The following is a 20,030-nucleotide window of genomic DNA, read 5'->3' as shown; positions in this document are numbered from 1 at the left end:
TAGTACCATATTTCTCCATACTAGATTACATCCTTTTTACACAAAACATCCTTGTATTCTGTTCATTAAATTCATTATAGCCATTCCACCTGATTTATAGAATTTAATTATTTGTGCTTACTATATTAAATTTGATTTTTTTTAATATATTCTATTCAAAACAATTAACAATAATTTTATATCTTATTTATATTAAAAAGATAAATATGTATATTATTATTCAAAATATCAAATTGATTCCTCTTTATTAGGCTATGGTTTTATTACTATGTTAATAATGTTTCTAGTTACTTCATACAAAACTTGAATAATGGAAGAAGATAAACTCAAATCTATATTAGCTCTAAGAGGGTACGAATTTCAAAAAATCCCACGGCCTTGCTTTCACGCTTACTAAATTAGACAGAACACATAGAAAGTGATACATCAAAAATGGATAAACATAGTTGTTTCCTTACTGACTTACAAAATTTTTCCCTACTTACTCACAAAATTTCCTCATATGCCATGGACATCTGAAATTACATCACCAGAGAAGAGTTTCAGTGCAATACAATTGCAAGAAAAGACAGACGATCGATAACTTTCTAGATATTTATTCTAGCCATTAAATATTGTGGGCATTAGACTGCAGCAACACATTGGAGACAAGGATAATCACTAGAAGAAGTTCGGGTGATTAAATGCCTAAACTCATGAATATCCACAAACCCATCTCCATTATAATCTACACTCTCGATCATGCTCTCGCAGCAACTCAAATCTTTCCCCTCCACAAAACCCAATCTGGAGAGAACATCAGCCAACTCCACTGCACTGATAAACCCATCTCCATTTTGATCAAACACATTAAATGCCTCACTAATTACCTTCTCAACCTTCACATTATCCATTTCCTCCTCCTTATCTGCAAATACAATTCTATAGAACTCACCAAACTCAATTAAAGTGAGAAAGTCATCACCACATGCAGACACTGATCTCACAGCTAATTCCACCTCCTCCTTTGGCATTTCCAAACTTAATCTCTCCAAAAACCTCACAATCTCATCTGAACTAACTCTTCCATCACCATCTGCATCCAAAGATCTAAACATACTTGCAAGACACTCAACCTCCTTTTCTGCATCTTCCTCAGAGATTTTAACTGAATCAAAATCTCTTGAGTCCTCAAAACATGAACTACTACTATTACTACTTTCTCCTCTCAATATTTGTTTATTCCTTGCTATGGGTTGCTGACAATTTTCATCTTCAAAAACACCACGAACAATGTCAGTAATCTCATTATGACCTAGACTCACACTAAAAATTGCATCAAGATCATTACTACTCTTTGGACTGAAGAGAGAACCGTAATACCAACACCCATCAATGATGGACTCATTAACATCCAACATTGAAGACATCTTTGATAAATTCCTAACTAGACAATTTTCTTCCACTATCAACTACTCTAAGCCTTGGTACTCCTCAATCAGCCTCTCTACTCTTAAATAGTATTTCAATAGAAAAGAATCTTAACTAGCAGACACAAAGCAAGGGTATTTCTGGTAGTTGAAAGTGGCCAAGGAAGGTGCGAGGAAGTTGCTTGAAGAATATCAATTTTAGTAGAATTGGTCATTTGTAACATTATTTGATCTATTAAAACCTCTTTCAAGTAAAATTTTAATAAATGCATTTATTCAGACCTCTAAAACATCAATGACTACATAAGTGAGTTCCACAAAGGGACACTTGGGGGCAAAATAGAAGTTCAATTCTAAACCACAATTATAGTTGTCTGTCCTTTCCTTTGTAATTCCGTACGTGTACGTGGAATCAAATTATCTTTGGACCCCACTCTCTTGTAATTAGAAGGACGTGTCCATCCATTCTCTAAACAAAAATGAAGCGATTTTGACGTTTGCAGGCAAAGGAAGCATCGTGAAGCATTCCAAAAGCAATTTCATTGGAGGAAAATCCACGTGAAATATGAGGTAAGGAGAAGCTTACTTGTACACTACAAAAATCTCATGATTGTGCATTATTGGTATGGATCTTGCTAAATGACACGATTGGAGAAGTGGACAAATTGCCTTCAATGGTATTAATAGAGATTAATTTTAGTTGTGTATTACAGATTCATTTGGTCAAAAAAAAAAATAATTTACATTATTGTATGTTGGAGTCAATCAAATGTGTATTGGTTATTGGATATCATATTATCGTAATTGAATTAAATTGAAATAAAAATTTAACGGATAGTTGTGATTTAAAAATAAGATTAGATATCTTATATAAGAGAAGATGATTAATTTTTTTTTTTTGTGTGTACAAACTATAGAGTCTTGATTTCCAAATGTGATAGATAAAAAGGTCATCATATAAGAAGACATTATTAATTCTTTCCATATTTTGCATATAAACTATATAGTCCTGATTCCCAAATATGATAGCTAACAAGAACATCACAAAAGAACCTTCATTAGTCATGTGGTTAGAAAATATATGAATTTAGCACTTTTAATTTAATTGGAAGATGTTTCGTTGACTAAGTTATAACTTATTGTGAAAAAAAATAGTAGTAACCTGGCAGTTATTACAAATATTAGTACTTAAAGCAATGATGAATGCTAACACCTTGCTTTAAATCTCTAGGGAAAGAACCAAATTTCATTGTTATTAAATATTTAAGCTAACGAATATTTCATGGGCATTTTTGTTATCAGGGGCAATACATATTTTTGGAATATTGAAAGATGAGGCCAATTTGTGAAATTAGCATATAGGGGAAAGGACCCAGTAGTTGAGCGCATTCCAATTCTTGTGATAGAAGTTGTTGATTTAATACCCCCATACTTGTTGATTTAATGTCCAAATTTTGTAGAACATTGCACCAATAGTTGTATGATAAGTACCAATAATTGAATGAAATATACAATTTGTTGCGAAAAGTAACCAATCACGTGATGCCACATCAGCTGCACAAGTATTGGGGCCCTTTTACACATATTTTGGTCTCACTTTTTTTTTGGGTTGTTTTGGATACCTTGCCAAAAAGCATGCTGATGTGGTATCATATTTGATAATGTGGCCCTGAAACCTTAGTTATAAGAAGGTGCCTGTAGAAAAATTAGAGTGATTTGAAATTTCCATGTACAATTTTGAGAAGCACGAAGTTAGGGTGCACAACTACTGGGTCCTCTCCCCTAATTGAAATGTTCTTTAAGTGAAAGTTTGAATTGGTTTCAAATGAAGCATTCATAACAAGATGTTTTAAGATCTCCCGCGCATGTCCGTGTTTTTGAAAACCCGCTCTGCTGCGCTCAATGACTGGCACTTTCGATGTGCCTTCTGTGGTATACGCTCCCCTTGCCAGAGTTGGCAGGTCCAGGTGCGATGCTCCCTAGGTGAATGGTGATGCTGTCATTCCTCATGGGATTTGCTTGGTGCTCACCCTTGTGCACTCATTTCCGCTCGGATAGGTGCCGCTATTGCCCTCCCTTTTGGTGGGGATGTTGTAGCCTTTGGTTTTTTGTTGAGGGTGTTATCGTGGGTACTGGTGCTGCTCAGTTTGGTACTACTAATGCTACCAATATTATTGCAGGTTCTAAGGTTTCCAGACCTTTTGCTGGTGGGCATAGCTTTGCTCGTGTGGTTATATTTACTGCTCATCTTGCCAAGGGGATCCACCCTTTTACTTGTGTCAAGACCTCTCCTATGGTGGTCTGTGGTCTGGAAGTTGCTAAGAATATTGATTACTACCAATGCACAACATTTGTATGCAGATTTATGGGTCTCTTGCCTTCTCTCCTAGATCTCCATCGTTGGGTGAGTGTTTCCTGGAAACTGTAGTATTGAGCTTTTCCCTTGTGCTAAAGGCTTTTTCATTACTGCTTTTGCTTCTTCCCATGACTGTGATTTTGTTTTGGGCAAGTTGTGGGCTTGGGGAGACCACTCTCTCTTTGCCAAAGCCTAGACAACTTCCTTTAACCCTCTTAATGAACCACTCAATGTACGTCCGATTTGGATTTGCCTACCTAATCTTCCTTTTCATTTTTGGGAGCACTCCTATTATGAGGCCATTGGTAACTCTATTGGCCGATTCTTGAAGGTTGATGATGCCACATCCTCCATGGGTCATTTTACCTTTGCCTGCATTTTAATTGACATTGACATTTTCAAGCCTCTCACTGGGGAGGTGGTTCTTACGGTTGGGAAAAAGCCTTGGATTCAATCATTGGACTATGAGGGCCTTCCCTTCATTGCCAAAGGTTCTTCTTTATTGGTCACTTAGCCTCAGATTGTTTTCTCTCTCAACACAAAGGATGTGCTACTTGGTGGAGGGATGCTACTCTTAATCATTTGATGGTCAATGCTACGGATATTGATGACTCCTCTTAGGAAAATGATGAATCCTTTCAAGATGAGGTTGTGCCTCTGTTGAATCTCCTATTGAACCCCTCAGTGAGCTACCGACTTGACCTCCTCTAGCCCTATGATTTTTGCTCCTATTCTACATCATCGATCCACTCCTACAGAATATGCTCCTGATTCTGTTCTTTTGTAATAGTCTGCTGATATTTTGCTGCAACAACTTGCTACCATTCTGCTATAACAGTTTGCTGCTAATGCTAACTGTAACTCTACGAGGCCCTCCCCACCCAATCCTTCTTTTGATGGTCTTAATGATAGTATTGTCTGGACTATGGTTCATTGCGGGTGGAAGAGAAAATCATCCCCACTCCCCCAAATTTTCCTTGGCTCGGATGATTCTCCCCATCTTTGAGCTGGGTTTTGGGTTGTTGTAGGTTTGATAGGTTCTTTTCATCTAGATCTAACCTTGGTTCCTCTGGGGTTCGTACCACTATTTTGTTATTTACTTTACTATCTTTGGGTTGTGTTTTTTAGGGTCAACACTCTTGTTTGTTGTTTTTGTAATGTTGATTGTCTTTGGCTATGTTAAGGGTCAACGCCCTAGTTAACACTACTTAAATAATAAAAAAAATGATGTTTTAAAATTAATTCAACTCATGGAAGTATTTAGTGCCCATAATAGGGTGCTAAGATCCTATATCATGTCAAGATATAATTTTTTTTTGCTACTCTGTATGATAATAATTAGTTGTCATTCCCATACATGGTAATGTGATCCATACCCTAAAATATAACATGTTAAAGAGGGAATTAGTAACCTCATAAAAGATATGCTACTTAGATTTTTTCCAACATTGACTATGATTCATTTGTGTTTTAACATTAAGATGAATGAGTGTTTAATATATTACTTAACTAAAAAATTCATGAAGATTTGACTAGATGAAACAAGCACGAAGAAGGTTAGTGATTGTGGAGTGACTATGTTATGGCCGTGAAATTTTTATTTCATATTAATAGAATGAGATTTTTTTGTAAATTATAATTAACATTGATATTTGTGATGTTTCCAACATGTTGCAATCAATTGGACACATTTATAAGATGTATACTATACTTGGATGTAACATAATGGGGTAAGGAGATGTTAAAAATATATTAGATCATTACTTCCATAGGGACATAAGTTATACTAGTTAGATGGCAAACTGTTGATAAAATACAAGTATTATTTCAAAATTTATACCTTTTAATTATCTATGAGGTCCTTGTTAGATGGAAATCATTGTTATTACAATGTTGGGTCATAATGTGGATGTGTAGTTTGAAATGTTTCTTCATATTATAACCATTGAAATCTAAGTACAACTAGTATTGCTATTATAGGAATTCAATTATCATTGACTATTGATGACACATTTATCATGAATGTAAAGTGTGATATAATATCTAATTTGTGAAAGTTAGACTATTAAATAATATTAGGTTGCACCATAAGGTAAATAAAACCAACATGTTAAGATTATTAGTAATAACAATTTCAAATGCATATCTTTATATGCTAATTTGATGGATGCAGTGTTGCTAATTATCTTGAGTATGACTTAGGCATTGATCATGCTTAAAGAAACTTTATAATTACTATTGTATATCTTTCAAAATTCAAGTGATTGTTATTTGATCTTGTAGATGCATGTAATTTTTTTATCAAGAAGAATTTCATGATATAATGTGATTATAATATCAATATCACTGAATCATATTATGACGGGACATTGCTTGGAGCCTTATTAAGGCTTTTTCTTAATTGTTACATGATGGTATTTTTCCTATTACTACCTTGTGCTCTAATATGACCATATTTATTTCATGTTGACTATGGATTATTGTAGTGTATAGATTTGATTCAAACACTTTGTCCTTGTAACACAACATTGTCTAAGATGTTTCACTAAGATGCTTAGTTGTGTATAAAGATTAACTAATATTTGGAACCATTGTATATAGAGGTAATTTATAAGACTCATTCTTAGTAATATTTTGGATCCTAACATGTTAAACTTATTCATTAAGTAGAATCATATATAATTGTATTTTAGTTTTTCCTACATGAGCTTCCTAGGTTATGCTAGTCTCTAGTTTCTTTAAGAAAACCTTCTATCAAGATTGGAAATCCTGGAGAGCTATACCTTGTTGATGTATGTGACAATTGGTTGTTTCTAATATTTTTGGTATGTGACAAATGGTTGTTTCTAATATTTTTGTAGGTTATCATAACTTAGAAAAGTGCAAGTTCTCAACCTAGTAGTAGCTTAAATTTGAATAAAATTGAATGTGACTTAAATGTTGTTGGGAAGTAGTTATTTAGGTAGTCCTTACGTGAAAGATGCCCTAGAACCAAGATATTTGTAGATTTGATTTGGGAATAACTTTAGTGTTCGAGGGTTGTTCCTAATATTGATCTACCCTCCCTCTTTAGTATGTTTTAGTTTGAGGCTAACTTTGCATTAGATAGTTGTGAACTCACCTTAATATGTTCTAGAACTATATAGATTAGGGCCAATAAAAGATAGCATATATCATTATCAAATATATCCACTTTGAAGTTTGAGATGTTTGGCTTACCCAAATCTATTATAGTGAATGAAATTTTAGAGTCATTGTCATCATGATCTATCTATGATGTAAAAGTATGAGAATGCTAGTGGACTTGGTTAAACATAAGAACATTACAATTTTGTATTGAATACTTTGATATTATGTCTTGGCTTAGTGATAAGTATAGGAAGGTACAGGTTAGCATTTAGACATAGTTAAGTTTACTCTTCACAAGAGATGAAGATGTGATATATTTGACCATAACATGGCTATGAGCATGTTTAAGAGACCTACTAACTTTTTATCTAATGATAATATAAATTTAAGCTATTATCTTAATATTTAATAGACCTACGCTAAGATTAGAATGATCTTTATGATTTTCCTTGCCATCGTGGACATGCAATAGTATGCATTACCAAATGTGAATGGTTTTTTTTCTTGTAAACCATTGGCTAATACTTTTTGGCCTGTTATACACGAGATTTTGGGAAGCACTCATTATCTCTGTTATTTCTGCAGCACTCCCATTTTTGTCGATGCCACTCCTCCTGCTCATAATTGATTTTCTATTTAAACTTCTTATTGGAATAGTTTTTGATTCACATAGCTTCACACTCCGACCTTTGCAGGGAATACAAAATGTAAGCATTATAGTCTTATTCTGGGTATCTGTTTTTTTTTAATAATATTTTCAATTTTTAACTCTTTCTGCATTTTTGACGAAGCATAAAATTCCATTCCCGTATCTGTCCCACATAGTTTTACAATTCAGCCTCATGTATGATATTTGGAACAAATGCACTAGGAATATTTTAGTTTGAATAAAAAGGTGTTGAAAATCCAGGGTTGGAGCGTTTAACATCATGTTTTCCTTCTTTTGTATAACATTTTCCGTCCGAATATAAGCCTCACTTCGGCTACTTTATACAAAAATTTGAATAATAGAAGAAAATTCTCAAATTTTATATTAGCCATAAGAGGGTACACATTTTTACACAGAGTGGTTTTCTCGCTTACTAAAATACACAAGACAAACATAGAAAGTGATATATCAAAACTGGAGAGGTACACGGTTGCTTCCTTTCCGAATTACAGAATTCTCTACCACATACCATGGCATACATTTGAAGTTATATCACCAGAGAAAAATTTCATTGCAATACAATTGCAGTAAGAGACAGATGATTAATAACTCTCTAGATATTTATTCTAGCTATTAAATATTGTGTGCCATTAGACTGCAGCAACGCATTGGAGACAAGGATTAGCACCAGAAGTAGTTCTGGTGATTAAATGTCTAAACTCATGAATATCCACAAACCCATCTCCATTATAATCTACACTCTCGATCATGCTCTCGCAACAACTCAAATCTTTCCCCTCCACAAAACCCAACCTGGAGAGAACATCAGCCAACACCATTGCACTGATAAACCCATCTCCATTTTGATCAAACACATTAAATGCCTCACAGATTGCCTTCTCTTCAACCTTAAGATTTTCAGCTTCCCCTTCCTTTTCTGCAAATAGGATTCTATAAAACTCATCAAACTCAATTGCAGTCAGAAAATCATCACCACATGCAGACACTGATCTCACAGCCAATTCCACCTCCTCCTTGGGCATTTCCAGACTTAATCTCTCTAAAAACCTCACTATCTCATCTGAACTAACTCTTCCATCACCATCTTCATCCAATGCTCTAAACATACTTGCAAGACACTCAGCCTCCTTTTCTGCATCTTCCTCAGAGATTTTAGCTGAATCAAAATCTTTTGACTCAAAACATGGACTACTACCATTACTACTTTCTTCTTTCAATATTTTCTTATTCCTTGCTATGGGTTGCTTGGACTTGGACTTTTCATCTTCAGCAATGCCATGATCAATATCAGTATGCTCATTAGGACCATACTGATCAATGCTCTTGTTTGGACTGCCGAGAGAACCATAATACCAACACCCATCATTAACATCCAACATTGAAGACATCTTTGATAAATTCCTAGCTTGCTTCTCCTATTCTCTAAACTATAGATGAATCTTGTTTTCTACCACTATCAACTACTCTAAGCCTTGGTACTCCTCAATCAGCCTCTCTACTCTTAAATAATATTTCAATGGAAAAAATCTTGACTACCAAACACAAGTAAAGGTCTTTCTGGTGGTTGAGAGTAGCCAAGGAAGGTGGGAGGAAGCTGCTTGAGAAATACCAATTTTAGTTGTATTGGTCATTTGTAACATTATTTGATCTACGGAATCCTCTTTCTAGTACAAGTTTAATAAATGTATTTATTCAAAGGTCTAAAACGTCAATGACTGCATAAATGAGTTCCACATATAGACATTTGGGGGCAAAATAGAAGTTCTTTTCTAAACCACAACAATAGTGGAATTAGATTTTAAGAGAACCACACAGCCCTTCAATCAGAAGACCGTATCCATCCATTGTCTAAAGTAAAAAAGAAGAAGTTGTTTTGACGTTTGCAGGATTTATGAGTAAAAGACAAAGGAAGCATTCCAAGAGTACTTTCATTGCAGGAAACTCCACATGAAATTTGAGGACAGGAGAAGCTTACTTGTACATCACAAAAATCTCATTATTTGCATTGTTGTCTCGAATCTTGGTAAACGACATGAATGGAGTACAGAAAAAACTGTCCTCAGTATCGTTAATACATCATTCATGACGAACTTCAGTCATACTTAGTTTAATTTAGTTGTTTTCAAATTATAACATGTTTTCTCTGTAATAGGACAAAGAAGATCTTCACATTAAATGAAAAAGATATTAAGGCCTTTTTTTGAAATTTAAAATTTGAATAATAAGATATCAAGGACGGAAATTGAATAATAGTAAGAAAATTTTAATTTTTATGTTTTTCTTAGTAGTTGTAAGAGATGAGTTAGAAAATGATTGCAGGGATATGATTTTTTTCTATATAAATGGAAGTTGAGCACATTTCAATTTTTGTGATATAAGTTGTTGATTTAATACCCCATACTTGCTGATTTAATGTCCAAACTTTGTCTAACATTGCACGAATAGTTGTATGATAAGTACCAATAATTGAATGAAATATACCATTTGTTGTGAAAAGTAACCAATCATGTGATGCCACATCCGCTGCACAAGTATTGGGGCCCTTTTGCACACCTATTGGTCTCACTTTTTTTTTGGGCTGTTTTGGACACCTTGGCAAAAAGCATGTTGATGTGGCATCATATTTGATGATGTGGCCTTGAAACCTTAGTTATAAGCAAGGGACATGCCAAGTAAGCTGTTGTAAAAAAATTGGAGTGATTTGAAATTTCCACGTAGGATTTTGAGAAGCACGAAGTTAGGGTGCACAACTACTGGGTCCTTTCCCCTACATGTAATTAATAAGTATACAATTAAGAAAAATTCTAGATAAGTTAGGAAATGATAGAAATTAAATTTAAATAGATATAGTATTTAGTTTTTGGAATTAAGCTGAAGAATCATGTTAATGTTGGTTAGATTTGATTCATTAATGTCTAAAAAATTGATGCTCTTGGTGTGTTCATCTTCTTGTGACTTAATTTATTTATTTTTCCAAATTATAACAGTTTTTTTTTCTATAATAAGATAAGGAAGATCTTCATAGAAAACAATATTAAGGGGTTTTTGAAATTTAAATTTGAATAATAAGATATAGTACATGAAAATCAAATAATAGGTAGAAATTTATCATTCAAAACTTTTGGTTACATTTTTGTTGTTGTTGGTGATTTTAATTAAATTGTGAGGTGTATTGTAGCTTGTGGTAATTTTAATAATATATATGTTTACTAGTTGGTGTTAACAAGTAGAAGATTGGCAATTAGTTTTGACAATTTATATATAAAATGCTAGTTGGCAGTTTCCTACCCAATAGAGTCATGATTTGATGGTTTTCAAGGCTTTTTAAATACTCTTGATGACAAAAATGCCCTAAATTTTCATAGTATCCCACATGATAAGAAGAGTGCCAAATCAAGGCACTCTTAGGCTAGATGAACAACTAGCAATCTAGAGCTAATACATGTTGTACCAAAATTTTCTAATCTTCCTAGCCTTCAAGAGATCTAGTGATCCATTTGGTCAATGCCTTGTCTTCAAAATAAGAGCGCAGTTAAACCTCTAGAATACTGATGTAGGAAGAATAAATTTCAACACACCTTATGAAAACCATAAATTCCTTCACTATTAGCCCAAAGAAAATCTTCTAAGAGACTTACAAGGAAAATATAAGAATCTTGGGGGGTGGTGGGGCACAAAGCAAAAAGAATAATACAAATTTATGGTAGCAAGCACTTTGGAACAAATATAGAAATTACCAACCAATGACAATGTTTTGGCAATCCAATAACTAGTGTTTCTCTCTACTCTATCTATCACAACTTGACAAAACATGGAGGGCAAGACCAAGAATAAAAAGGTATTTTTCTAAAAATGGAAGACTTCCTCATCATCAATTCACTTTAAACCAAATTGGTGTAATCACTATATTAATAGAAGAAAGGATTTCCTATCAAATTGATTTATTTTTCATTGAATGCTTGATCCTAAAGGCTAACACAAAATGTCTAGACATTGGATGGAATTAATGACATTATTCTCCTTCTCAATATGAGTGTGGATCAATTTAATCAATACTGTGACCATTAACCAATTGTTTGGAGGAATTGGGAATACTTATCCCCTTATCCAACAATTTAGAGATTACATGAGCCAAAAGGGAGACACAGCCTTCGGTTTGAAGAACAAAGAGTGCTAGTGTCAAATAACAACCATGATGCATGGACATATTAAGCCCAAAATATATATATTTTTGGTTTGAAATTATGATTTAGGTAGAAGAATTCATAAACATCATCTACATAGTCTATATAAAATAAGGCCAAAAACTAAGCATATGAAGTTCTTATAGAATATTTAGCTATTCGTTGTTTTTTACAACTAGTTGTGCTTTTTTTCTTAAGTTCACTTAGGAGTGCTTATTTTAGTTGTGCACCTAGTTTAGCTTTTATGCATCTAGTTTAGGTAGAGTTGATACTTATTTGCCTCCTCATGATTGCACTTTAACTCTCCTAAATTTAACATAGTGCTTTCTTTATAAGCACCTCATTGTACAATTATAATTCATTCTATATTCTTTCCTTTTGAGTAATATAGAATTCTTTTGTGCAACTCTCTCTTGTGGACAGTTTTCTTATTTGTCATTTGATCTTGAAGGAATTTGTGTTGCAAAATTCAACATGTTATCAGAGCATGGATTCAGCAAGCCCCTTTTCAAGCTTTGAGGGTTTTCGTTGCTAGAAGCGTTGCATGGTCACACATTTTCTTTTCAATGGATCTAGTGGTAGATGATTTTTTTATTAGTTCTAAGGTGAAATGTGCATCACCATCACGTCTGCAATCTCAAAAAACCCTAAGATCAACTATTGTTTCATCAAAATCTAAGCAGTTGAATTTTGGGGTTAATTTAGCTAAGGGCACATTTTAATAGGAAAGTTCTAGAGGTACTTAAAAAATCTAGTCATTTTGAGGCAAAACAAACATCACCATCACATTCAGAAGGCTCGAGAACCCTAAAAACACTCACATAATCGTCAAAATTGAAAGTGAAAATTTGAGGCATTTTTGTGGGATATGTGCATCATTTTTCATGTGGTTGTATGGATCCGTACCCGTGTCAATATGTGCATCAACAATATTCTGCAAATAATTTTTTCATCACCATTTTAATGCTTCAAAAGAAATGCTTCCAATTTTTCATTGAATGCTATTTTTAAAGGTGTAATTTTTTTAAAAAAGCAAGGTTAAAAAAGGAACAAAGAATTAAAAAGGGCCAACATACACCCATGTCCAAGAGTCCTTGTTGTTTAGGCATGTACTCTTGTTGTTCTCATCAATTTTTGAAGGTTTATGCCAAGTGTCCTTCTTTTTCACTAATTTTAGTGATTGCTAAATTTGGAAGCACCCTAATTATTTGTCAAGGAATCTTTTGGAGAATATTTTGTTTTACAAAGGGAGGTCGACTTTTATGTAAATAATATTTTATCATACAATGAGATGATTTTTTTATAAGCACCTGATTATACAAATTTAATTCATTTTGTATTCTTTTCTTTTGAGTAATATAGCATTCTTTTGTGCAACTCTCTCTTGTGGAAGGTGTTCTTGTTTGCCATTTCATCTTGCAGGAACTTGTGTAGCAAAATTTAACATGTTTTCAAAGCATGGATTCGGCAAGCCCCTTCTCAAGATTTGAGGGTTTTAATTGCTCATAAGCACTGTAATACATCACAAATTTTCTTTTTAGTGGATCTAGTGGTGGGCAATTTTTTATCAGTTTTGAGGTGAAACAAAATAAACCATAAGGTCCGTGGCATAAAAAAATACTAAGTTCAACTATTGTTTCATCAAAATCTAAGCAGTTGAATTTTCGAGTTAATCTGGTCAAATTGAGGCAAAGTGGACATCACCATCATGCTCAAAAGGCTCGAGAACCCTAAAAATACCTACCAAATCATCAAAATTAGAGACTAAAAAATTAGAAGTGTTTTTGGGATCTGTGCATTGTTTTTAATGTGACTATAAGGATTTGTACTTGCATCAGTACATGCGTCGACAATATTCTAAAATAATTTTTTATCGTCATTTGAATGTTTCAGAAAAAGTGCTTTGAATTTTTCATTGAATACTATTTTTAAAGGAGATGTAATTTTTGTTTTTAAAAGCAAGGTTAAAAGAAATGAAGAATAAAAAAGGGCCAGGGCATGTACAACCGTGTGCAAGAGTCCTTGTTGTTTAGGCATGTACTCTTGGTGACCTCATCAATTTTTGAAGGTTTATGCCAAGTTTCATTTTTCTTTCACCAATTTTATTGATTGCTAAATTTGGAAGAGCCCTATTGTTTTGTCAAGGAATCTTTTGGAGAATATTTGGTTTTGCAAAGGGAGGTCAATTTTTATGCGGAGAATTTGTTTTTCATATTAGTAGTGCCACTAGGGTGCCACATCAACAGTTTGACTACCACATTAACAATCTGGCCAACTTTGACTAGTTTGACCTCTCAAGTCATAAAAAGCTACCTTCGATTTTTTCCTCATTACTTGGTCATACGATCTCCATTTTTTGACTTCCACATATCATCAAAAAGCTTGTTCCAGAAACCATTTGTAAATGGTAGTAGTTTTGTTAGATTCTAGTCCATGTTTCTTCTACAGGGGTAAGTGCACAAAGATGGTGGTAAACAATGGGGGTATAAGTGGACACTTTTAAAAAAAAAAAAAATCAGGTGAACTTGAACTTGGAGGCAAAATTTGAAAGTCATCCACTCAAGACATGAAGATAATCAAAGAACAAATATTGTAGTACTTTAAAAATTGTTTCCAAACTACTAAACTTTTTCAAAATTGGATAATTTTAAGGGGGTCAAATCCTTCGTGCATGAAAAAAAAACCCTGATTTTTTTTGAAAAACATAACATAGTGTCTGACATGTGCATCAAAAAAGTCATGGTTAGATTTAGTATTTTGACAAATCCTTTGGTAGATAGATAGCTAAGAGTGAGCACTAGAAGATGTGTATTTTTTTGTAATTTTTTGTTGAGTATTTTTTTATAGGATTTTTCCAATCAAGCACATTCTGAAAATTAGGTACCTGTTTGTGCGCGAAGCATATGTTGCACTAAAAAATTCGAAAATATATATTTTTGTAAAATTGTAAAGAATCAAGTGCACTACAATAATATATAAAGTTTTTAAAATTTGGATAAGTATATCAAACGTTATTAAAAAAATGGTGCACCTATGTCTATGAGAACTATGGAGACACTAGTAAAAGAAATTCAATAATAATATGTTATTGTTGTTCAAATTTAAAAACAATTATATGGTTAGAAATCTCAGAAGATGGGTGAAAATATGGTGACAATTTTAGAAATACCCACTTGATGAAGTGTAAACCTGATGATGACAAAGTCAAGAAACCAAGTTGATAAAATAAAACACATCAAAAAGGAGGGAAATGGAGGGAAATCAAACTTCCAAACCGTAGCTTTGTTATCCAAGCCTATTTCCAAGCCTAAACAGTCAAAAGTACGTACGGGGTACCTATGGTATAAAAAGTGCGTATGGGGTACTTATGGTGTAAGAAGCACATACACTCTATCTTAACTATAAACAATGTGTACGCGCTATGTTTACTATAAACAACACGTATGTGCTAAGTTTGTTTAAATTTCGGGAGTGTGTATAATATGATATTGTATATATAATATGTGTATATACATATAATATATAATTTTTATATATAATAATATATAATATATTAAGTATATATATACACACATATGTGTGTATGTAAGTCTCTCTCTCTCTCTCTCTCTCCATACCCCATCCCTCCCTCCCTCCATACCCCACTGCAACTGTGTCTGCACTTCTATAGAAGTAAGTGAATTTATTTCTTGTTTGCAACTTCCTCTTTGATTTTTATCATGTATGCTCTCCTAAGAAAATTGATTGATGGATTTGTGTGTGCATATTGAATAGGAGGAAGAAGGGTCTGAAATTGAACCACGGGTGTATTACCGTGACAAACAAGGAAACCTGTAGCAAGATTCTTCTCGAATGTGTTTGTAATAAGCAGAGGAGATGTGGAAAATAGTGTCAAGAAAGCAAAATGATGAGTCGGAATATCCGCAATATGTTTTTTAGAAGGAAAAAACTAGTAGGAAGAGAAAGAGGGAGAGTAACATAGATGATGTCACAAAGAATGATAGTGATGGGTATGCAAGAGTTCCCATGCTGTTACACAACGCCTATCATCTAGAGAAATTGAAGTTTGTTGTAAGCATGGTAGTGGTAGTATATGATGATCATCACTTGTCAAAAGGCCTGGAAGGGTACATACCCATGAAAGAAATCAAGTGTGTAATTCCTATAGTCACAATCGAGATCAGTCCTATAGCCTTGCAAATTTAATAGCATCATATGCTTTAGAAAGGCAGTACTCTTAGGGTTAGGTCAAGCTCTTACACTTGCTTTTTAGCGAAGCCTCATTGTTTGTTCGCTTGGAGTCTCTCTTATGTTGACAATTGTCTAATTTAGCTATATCAAAACAAAACTATCGATGTTCTATTGTTGATGTTCTATATTCATAACTTAAAATAATATATCATTTTATTAGCTGTCATTTATTAATCAAGAGAATTATATGACATAATTTATAAATGGTTATGGGGAGGCTCCTACAATATATCTTCTTTTTGTTTGCATATAGATGAGGTGATAAGAAGATTGACAAGGTGCTCAACTTTCTTTCTTTTAATAAAGAAGATAGGATATAAAGTAGAATGTTTGAAGAAGATGAACGTATTGGTTTCTTTGGATCATGTGGATGTATTGGTTGGATAATCTTTATGGGTTGTATGGTATACTAAGGGGTCATATGGTGTCTTATGACCCCTTAGGGCTCCATATGACCCCTTAGGTGTCGTTATGGGTCATATGGTGTTCTACGATCCCTTAGGACACCATATGACCCCTTAGGACTCTATATGGCATCGTTATGGGTCGTATGGTGTTCTATGACCCCTTAGGACACCATATGACCCCTTAGGTGTCATTAGCGGTTATATTATTTCCTTAGAGGTCATATGGTGTCCTATGACCCCTTAGGACACCATATGACCCCTTAAGACACCATAAGACCCATAACGACACCATATGGTGTACTAAGGGGTCCTAGGATTCCATATGGCCCCTCAGGACACCATATGACCTAAGGGGTGTGTGTGTGTGTGTGTGAGAGAGAGAGAGAGTATCTTGGTATCCAGGAGCACCTAAGGGTTGAAATTCCCTTAACCAATTTTGGCTTGTGAGACCTTCCAATGGTCATGTAAATACATAAGGACTAGCTCTAATCCATTTGTATGGTGAGTTTAATTGCAGTTTTAAAAATTTCTCTTATCGGCAAGACCTACCCTCAATCAGCAAGTCTTACCCCAACGAGTTCGCCAGAGTTTGGAGTGGTTCACACTTACCCCGATGACTCGATAAGTCGTCAGTGCTCGAAGTATTATTATTGGGTATCGGAAGGAGTAGTTTCCAGTTTTCCCGATGATTAACTTGACCTATATTTGGACGGTGATCGCAGATGATCCTATAATGGTTGCTATACCGCAATAGAGAGATGCACGAAAGTTATTCCCTGTGACTTGGCGACCAATTGGTGGGACCCGACAAGAGAGCAACTCAGGTGAGTTAATGGGTGAGAAAGTCTGGGATGATTGAATGATTGTTGCTATACTGCTATGGCGAGATGCATGAAGGTTATCCTCTGTGACTTGGCAACCAAGGTGGGACCCAACAAGAGAGCTTCATTTCAGGCGGCTAGTGAGGCCATGCTAAGGTGGCAGGGTAGGGACCCTAGAGCCAATCAGGGGGTGCCATGTGACAGAGCGCAGAAAGAGATCAAGGAAGATCAGATGGTTAAATCTCAAACCGTTGGTGCAGTTGCAAATGGAGACCGTTGGTAACGAGATTTATCTCATCCAATAGGAGGAGTTCCAAACAGAGGATGTATGTATAAAAAGACCCAATGGGCATCTGTAAGAGGTGAATGGTTAATTGTGGATCTTTGATTGTGAATCATTGATCATTGTTTTTCGATTGCCTCAGAGAACACTTTTTGTTTTTCTAGAATGCAATAGAGAAGACCATTTTCTGGTTTTCAATTAGAGTTTTGATTTCTATTCGTTTCACATATGCTGCTAATGTAATTGTTTCATTTCTCTGTTCTGTGAGTTGTTGGTTTGAACTCATGCATAAATTTGGGATCTGTAAATAAAGCTTTCCTTTTCAGTTTTTGTTCCCTGTTTGCAATAATCAAATGGCTCTGACTTGAAAATCCACAAGATCTTTGGAGATTGTCAAGTAGAGCCAGAAATGTACAGTAGGTTTTCATTTGAGAGAGACGAGGAAATGGCAATCGCCATTTCTGCATACTGAGCCTAGGCGAGCTTGGTGATAGTCCGGCTAGGTATCAGTAATTTGAAGGAGATAACTTGTAGGGGAAGGAAACTGTTGAGAACTGGGAAAAGACCCAGAAGGCTACAAGCCTGAAAATGAGACATTGTGTAACCATAGGGAAAAGTTTGCTAAACCAAACAAGATGGGTGGTTTTGCAAAAAGAGAGTGAATGTGTGTGTGTTCTAAACCCTTGCAAGGTTTTAGTGAACAAGCTTACTTTGTGAGCTTGAGGAAGGTGAGACAAGCAAACAAATGGTAGGGAAGCCCTTAGAAGTCTAGAGGAGTAGACTTGGAGCCTGGAAAGGGATAGAAGAAAACCATCAAAGAAACCAAATTGATGGAAAACTATGTTTCCGCCCCCTCTCTCTGTCTCCTTATCCCTTCCTCCATACCCCTTCTTCTCTCCTTCCCTCCCTCCCTCCCCTTCTCCCTTCCTCCATACCATTTCTTCTGTCCCTCCCTTGCTCCCTCCCCCTCCTCTCTCTCTCCCCCTTCTCCCCCCTCTCCCTCTCCCCCCCCCCTCTCTCTCTCTCTCTCTCTCTCTCTCTCTCCCTCCCTCCCTTTTCCTTCACATTTTCTTTACTATAAATAGCATGTACGAGGTACTGAGCCTATTAGTTCCCTGCCTTGCCATAACATTTTTAAGGCGTAGGAGCACGTACACGCTACTTATTACTTGAAAGTGTTTATGGGGTACTGAACCTATTAGTTTGATACCTTTCCATAACATTTTTAAGGCATAGGAGCATGTATGCGATAATTATTAGTACAGGGTGAAAAAAAATACCGTTGGGCTTGCCAACATTTTAGGGACTAACAATGTGCACACGGTTATTAATATAGTGCGTACGAGGTACTTAGACATAGTTTTATTTTCCTAAGAGCCTCAATGGCCTCAAAAAATATTTTTGAGGTCGTTGAAGGCCCCACTGCAACTGTGTCTGCACTTCTATCACTGTTTCATACATAGAAGTAAGGGATTTCTTTTTTGCATGATTTCAAATGATTGAATTGTTGTTCTTATTAGCTTTGTCAATATTATTGTGATTATTTAATAGTTTTGATTCAAAAAAATAATGATAAGATGCATATTTATGGTTATTTGTTTGTTTATGAACTTTTGTTTACATATATATGTAATATGATTCTATGTAGGAAAACTGTTATCAACCATGGGAAAGAACAAGTGAGGAATGATGGAACAACGAGAGGTACAAAGGCAACATATGAAGAAATTATGTAACATAAGAACAATAGGAGAAGAAGGTATATCATCCTCAACATCTCAATTCAATTGACCAAATGAACATAATGCACCTAATGCAATTGAAGAAGAGACATTTGATTTACCGTATGAACCTAATGCAATTGAAGAAGATACCACATTGAATAATCAATTAAATAATGAACATACACCTTCTCTATTTGATGAATTGAATGTACACAATGCACTAATGTTAACACCTCCTAGAATCATTCATAGAAAACCAAAGTATCTAATTGAGATTGATGAGAATATATTGAAGCCAATGCCTGATAAAATGAATGAATGAACTTGTAGGAGAATGGTTAAAATAATATGGTAAAACTATTTTGAAAACTTAAATCAAACCGCAAGATGTCAATTAATTGTTCAAATGATTAAAAATTTGAATTTTAGAGAGACAATGAAACTTCTAGGCCTAAGATCATCTAAAAGTAACAGTGAAAGAACTATTGTGAGAGATCTATTTGATGCATATCAAGCTGTAGGTTCAAAATCACATACTAAAGATTCTAATTCTACTTGACGTGTCATTACATCAACCATAATGAGCAAGAAAAAAAAAAGATAGTTTGATAAGCAAAACAAGTAAGTCATTAAACGTTAGTAGAACAACATTAAGTAAAGCATTACAGAGGAAAGAAAAAATAGAGTAACCTAACAATAATTGTCTTTGGGCATTCTTAGGTAGACTACCACACAAAGACAAGGTTATTGTTGATGCACTAAGAACATTAATTGAATTTTTTTGGCATGACAACAC

General features: G+C 34.6%; 2 protein-coding genes across 2 annotated transcripts; both read right to left on the bottom strand.

Annotated features, from left to right (window-relative positions):
• Positions 1-419: 419 nt before the first annotated feature.
• LOC131059921 (calmodulin-like protein 7) lies at positions 420-1,462 on the bottom strand. The gene has a single exon (XM_057992991.2). It carries the CDS (start codon positions 1,407-1,409, stop codon positions 624-626), a length of 786 nt encoding a protein of 261 aa, XP_057848974.2. The 5' UTR covers positions 1,410-1,462; the 3' UTR covers positions 420-623.
• Positions 1,463-8,193: 6,731 nt separating this feature from the next.
• LOC131059940 (calmodulin-like protein 3) lies at positions 8,194-8,952 on the bottom strand. The gene has a single exon (XM_057993012.1). It carries the CDS (start codon positions 8,950-8,952, stop codon positions 8,194-8,196), a length of 759 nt encoding a protein of 252 aa, XP_057848995.1.
• Between the last annotated feature and the right edge of the window lie 11,078 nt (positions 8,953-20,030).

Source organism: Cryptomeria japonica, chromosome 7 (assembly GCF_030272615.1).
Source record: "Cryptomeria japonica chromosome 7, Sugi_1.0, whole genome shotgun sequence".
NCBI classification, from domain to species: Eukaryota; Viridiplantae; Streptophyta; class Pinopsida; order Cupressales; family Cupressaceae; genus Cryptomeria; species Cryptomeria japonica.
Note: the sequence above shows the minus strand (reverse complement) of the source record. Positions and strands in the feature narration are given on the sequence as shown.

Bases quoted from the DNA above. Each gene is read 5' to 3' on its own strand.
- LOC131059940 (XM_057993012.1), bottom strand. From the start codon at position 8,952: ATGTCTTCAATGTTGGATGTTAATGATGGGTGTTGGTATTATGGTTCT.
- LOC131059921 (XM_057992991.2), bottom strand. From the start codon at position 1,409: ATGTCTTCAATGTTGGATGTTAATGAGTCCATCATTGATGGGTGTTGG.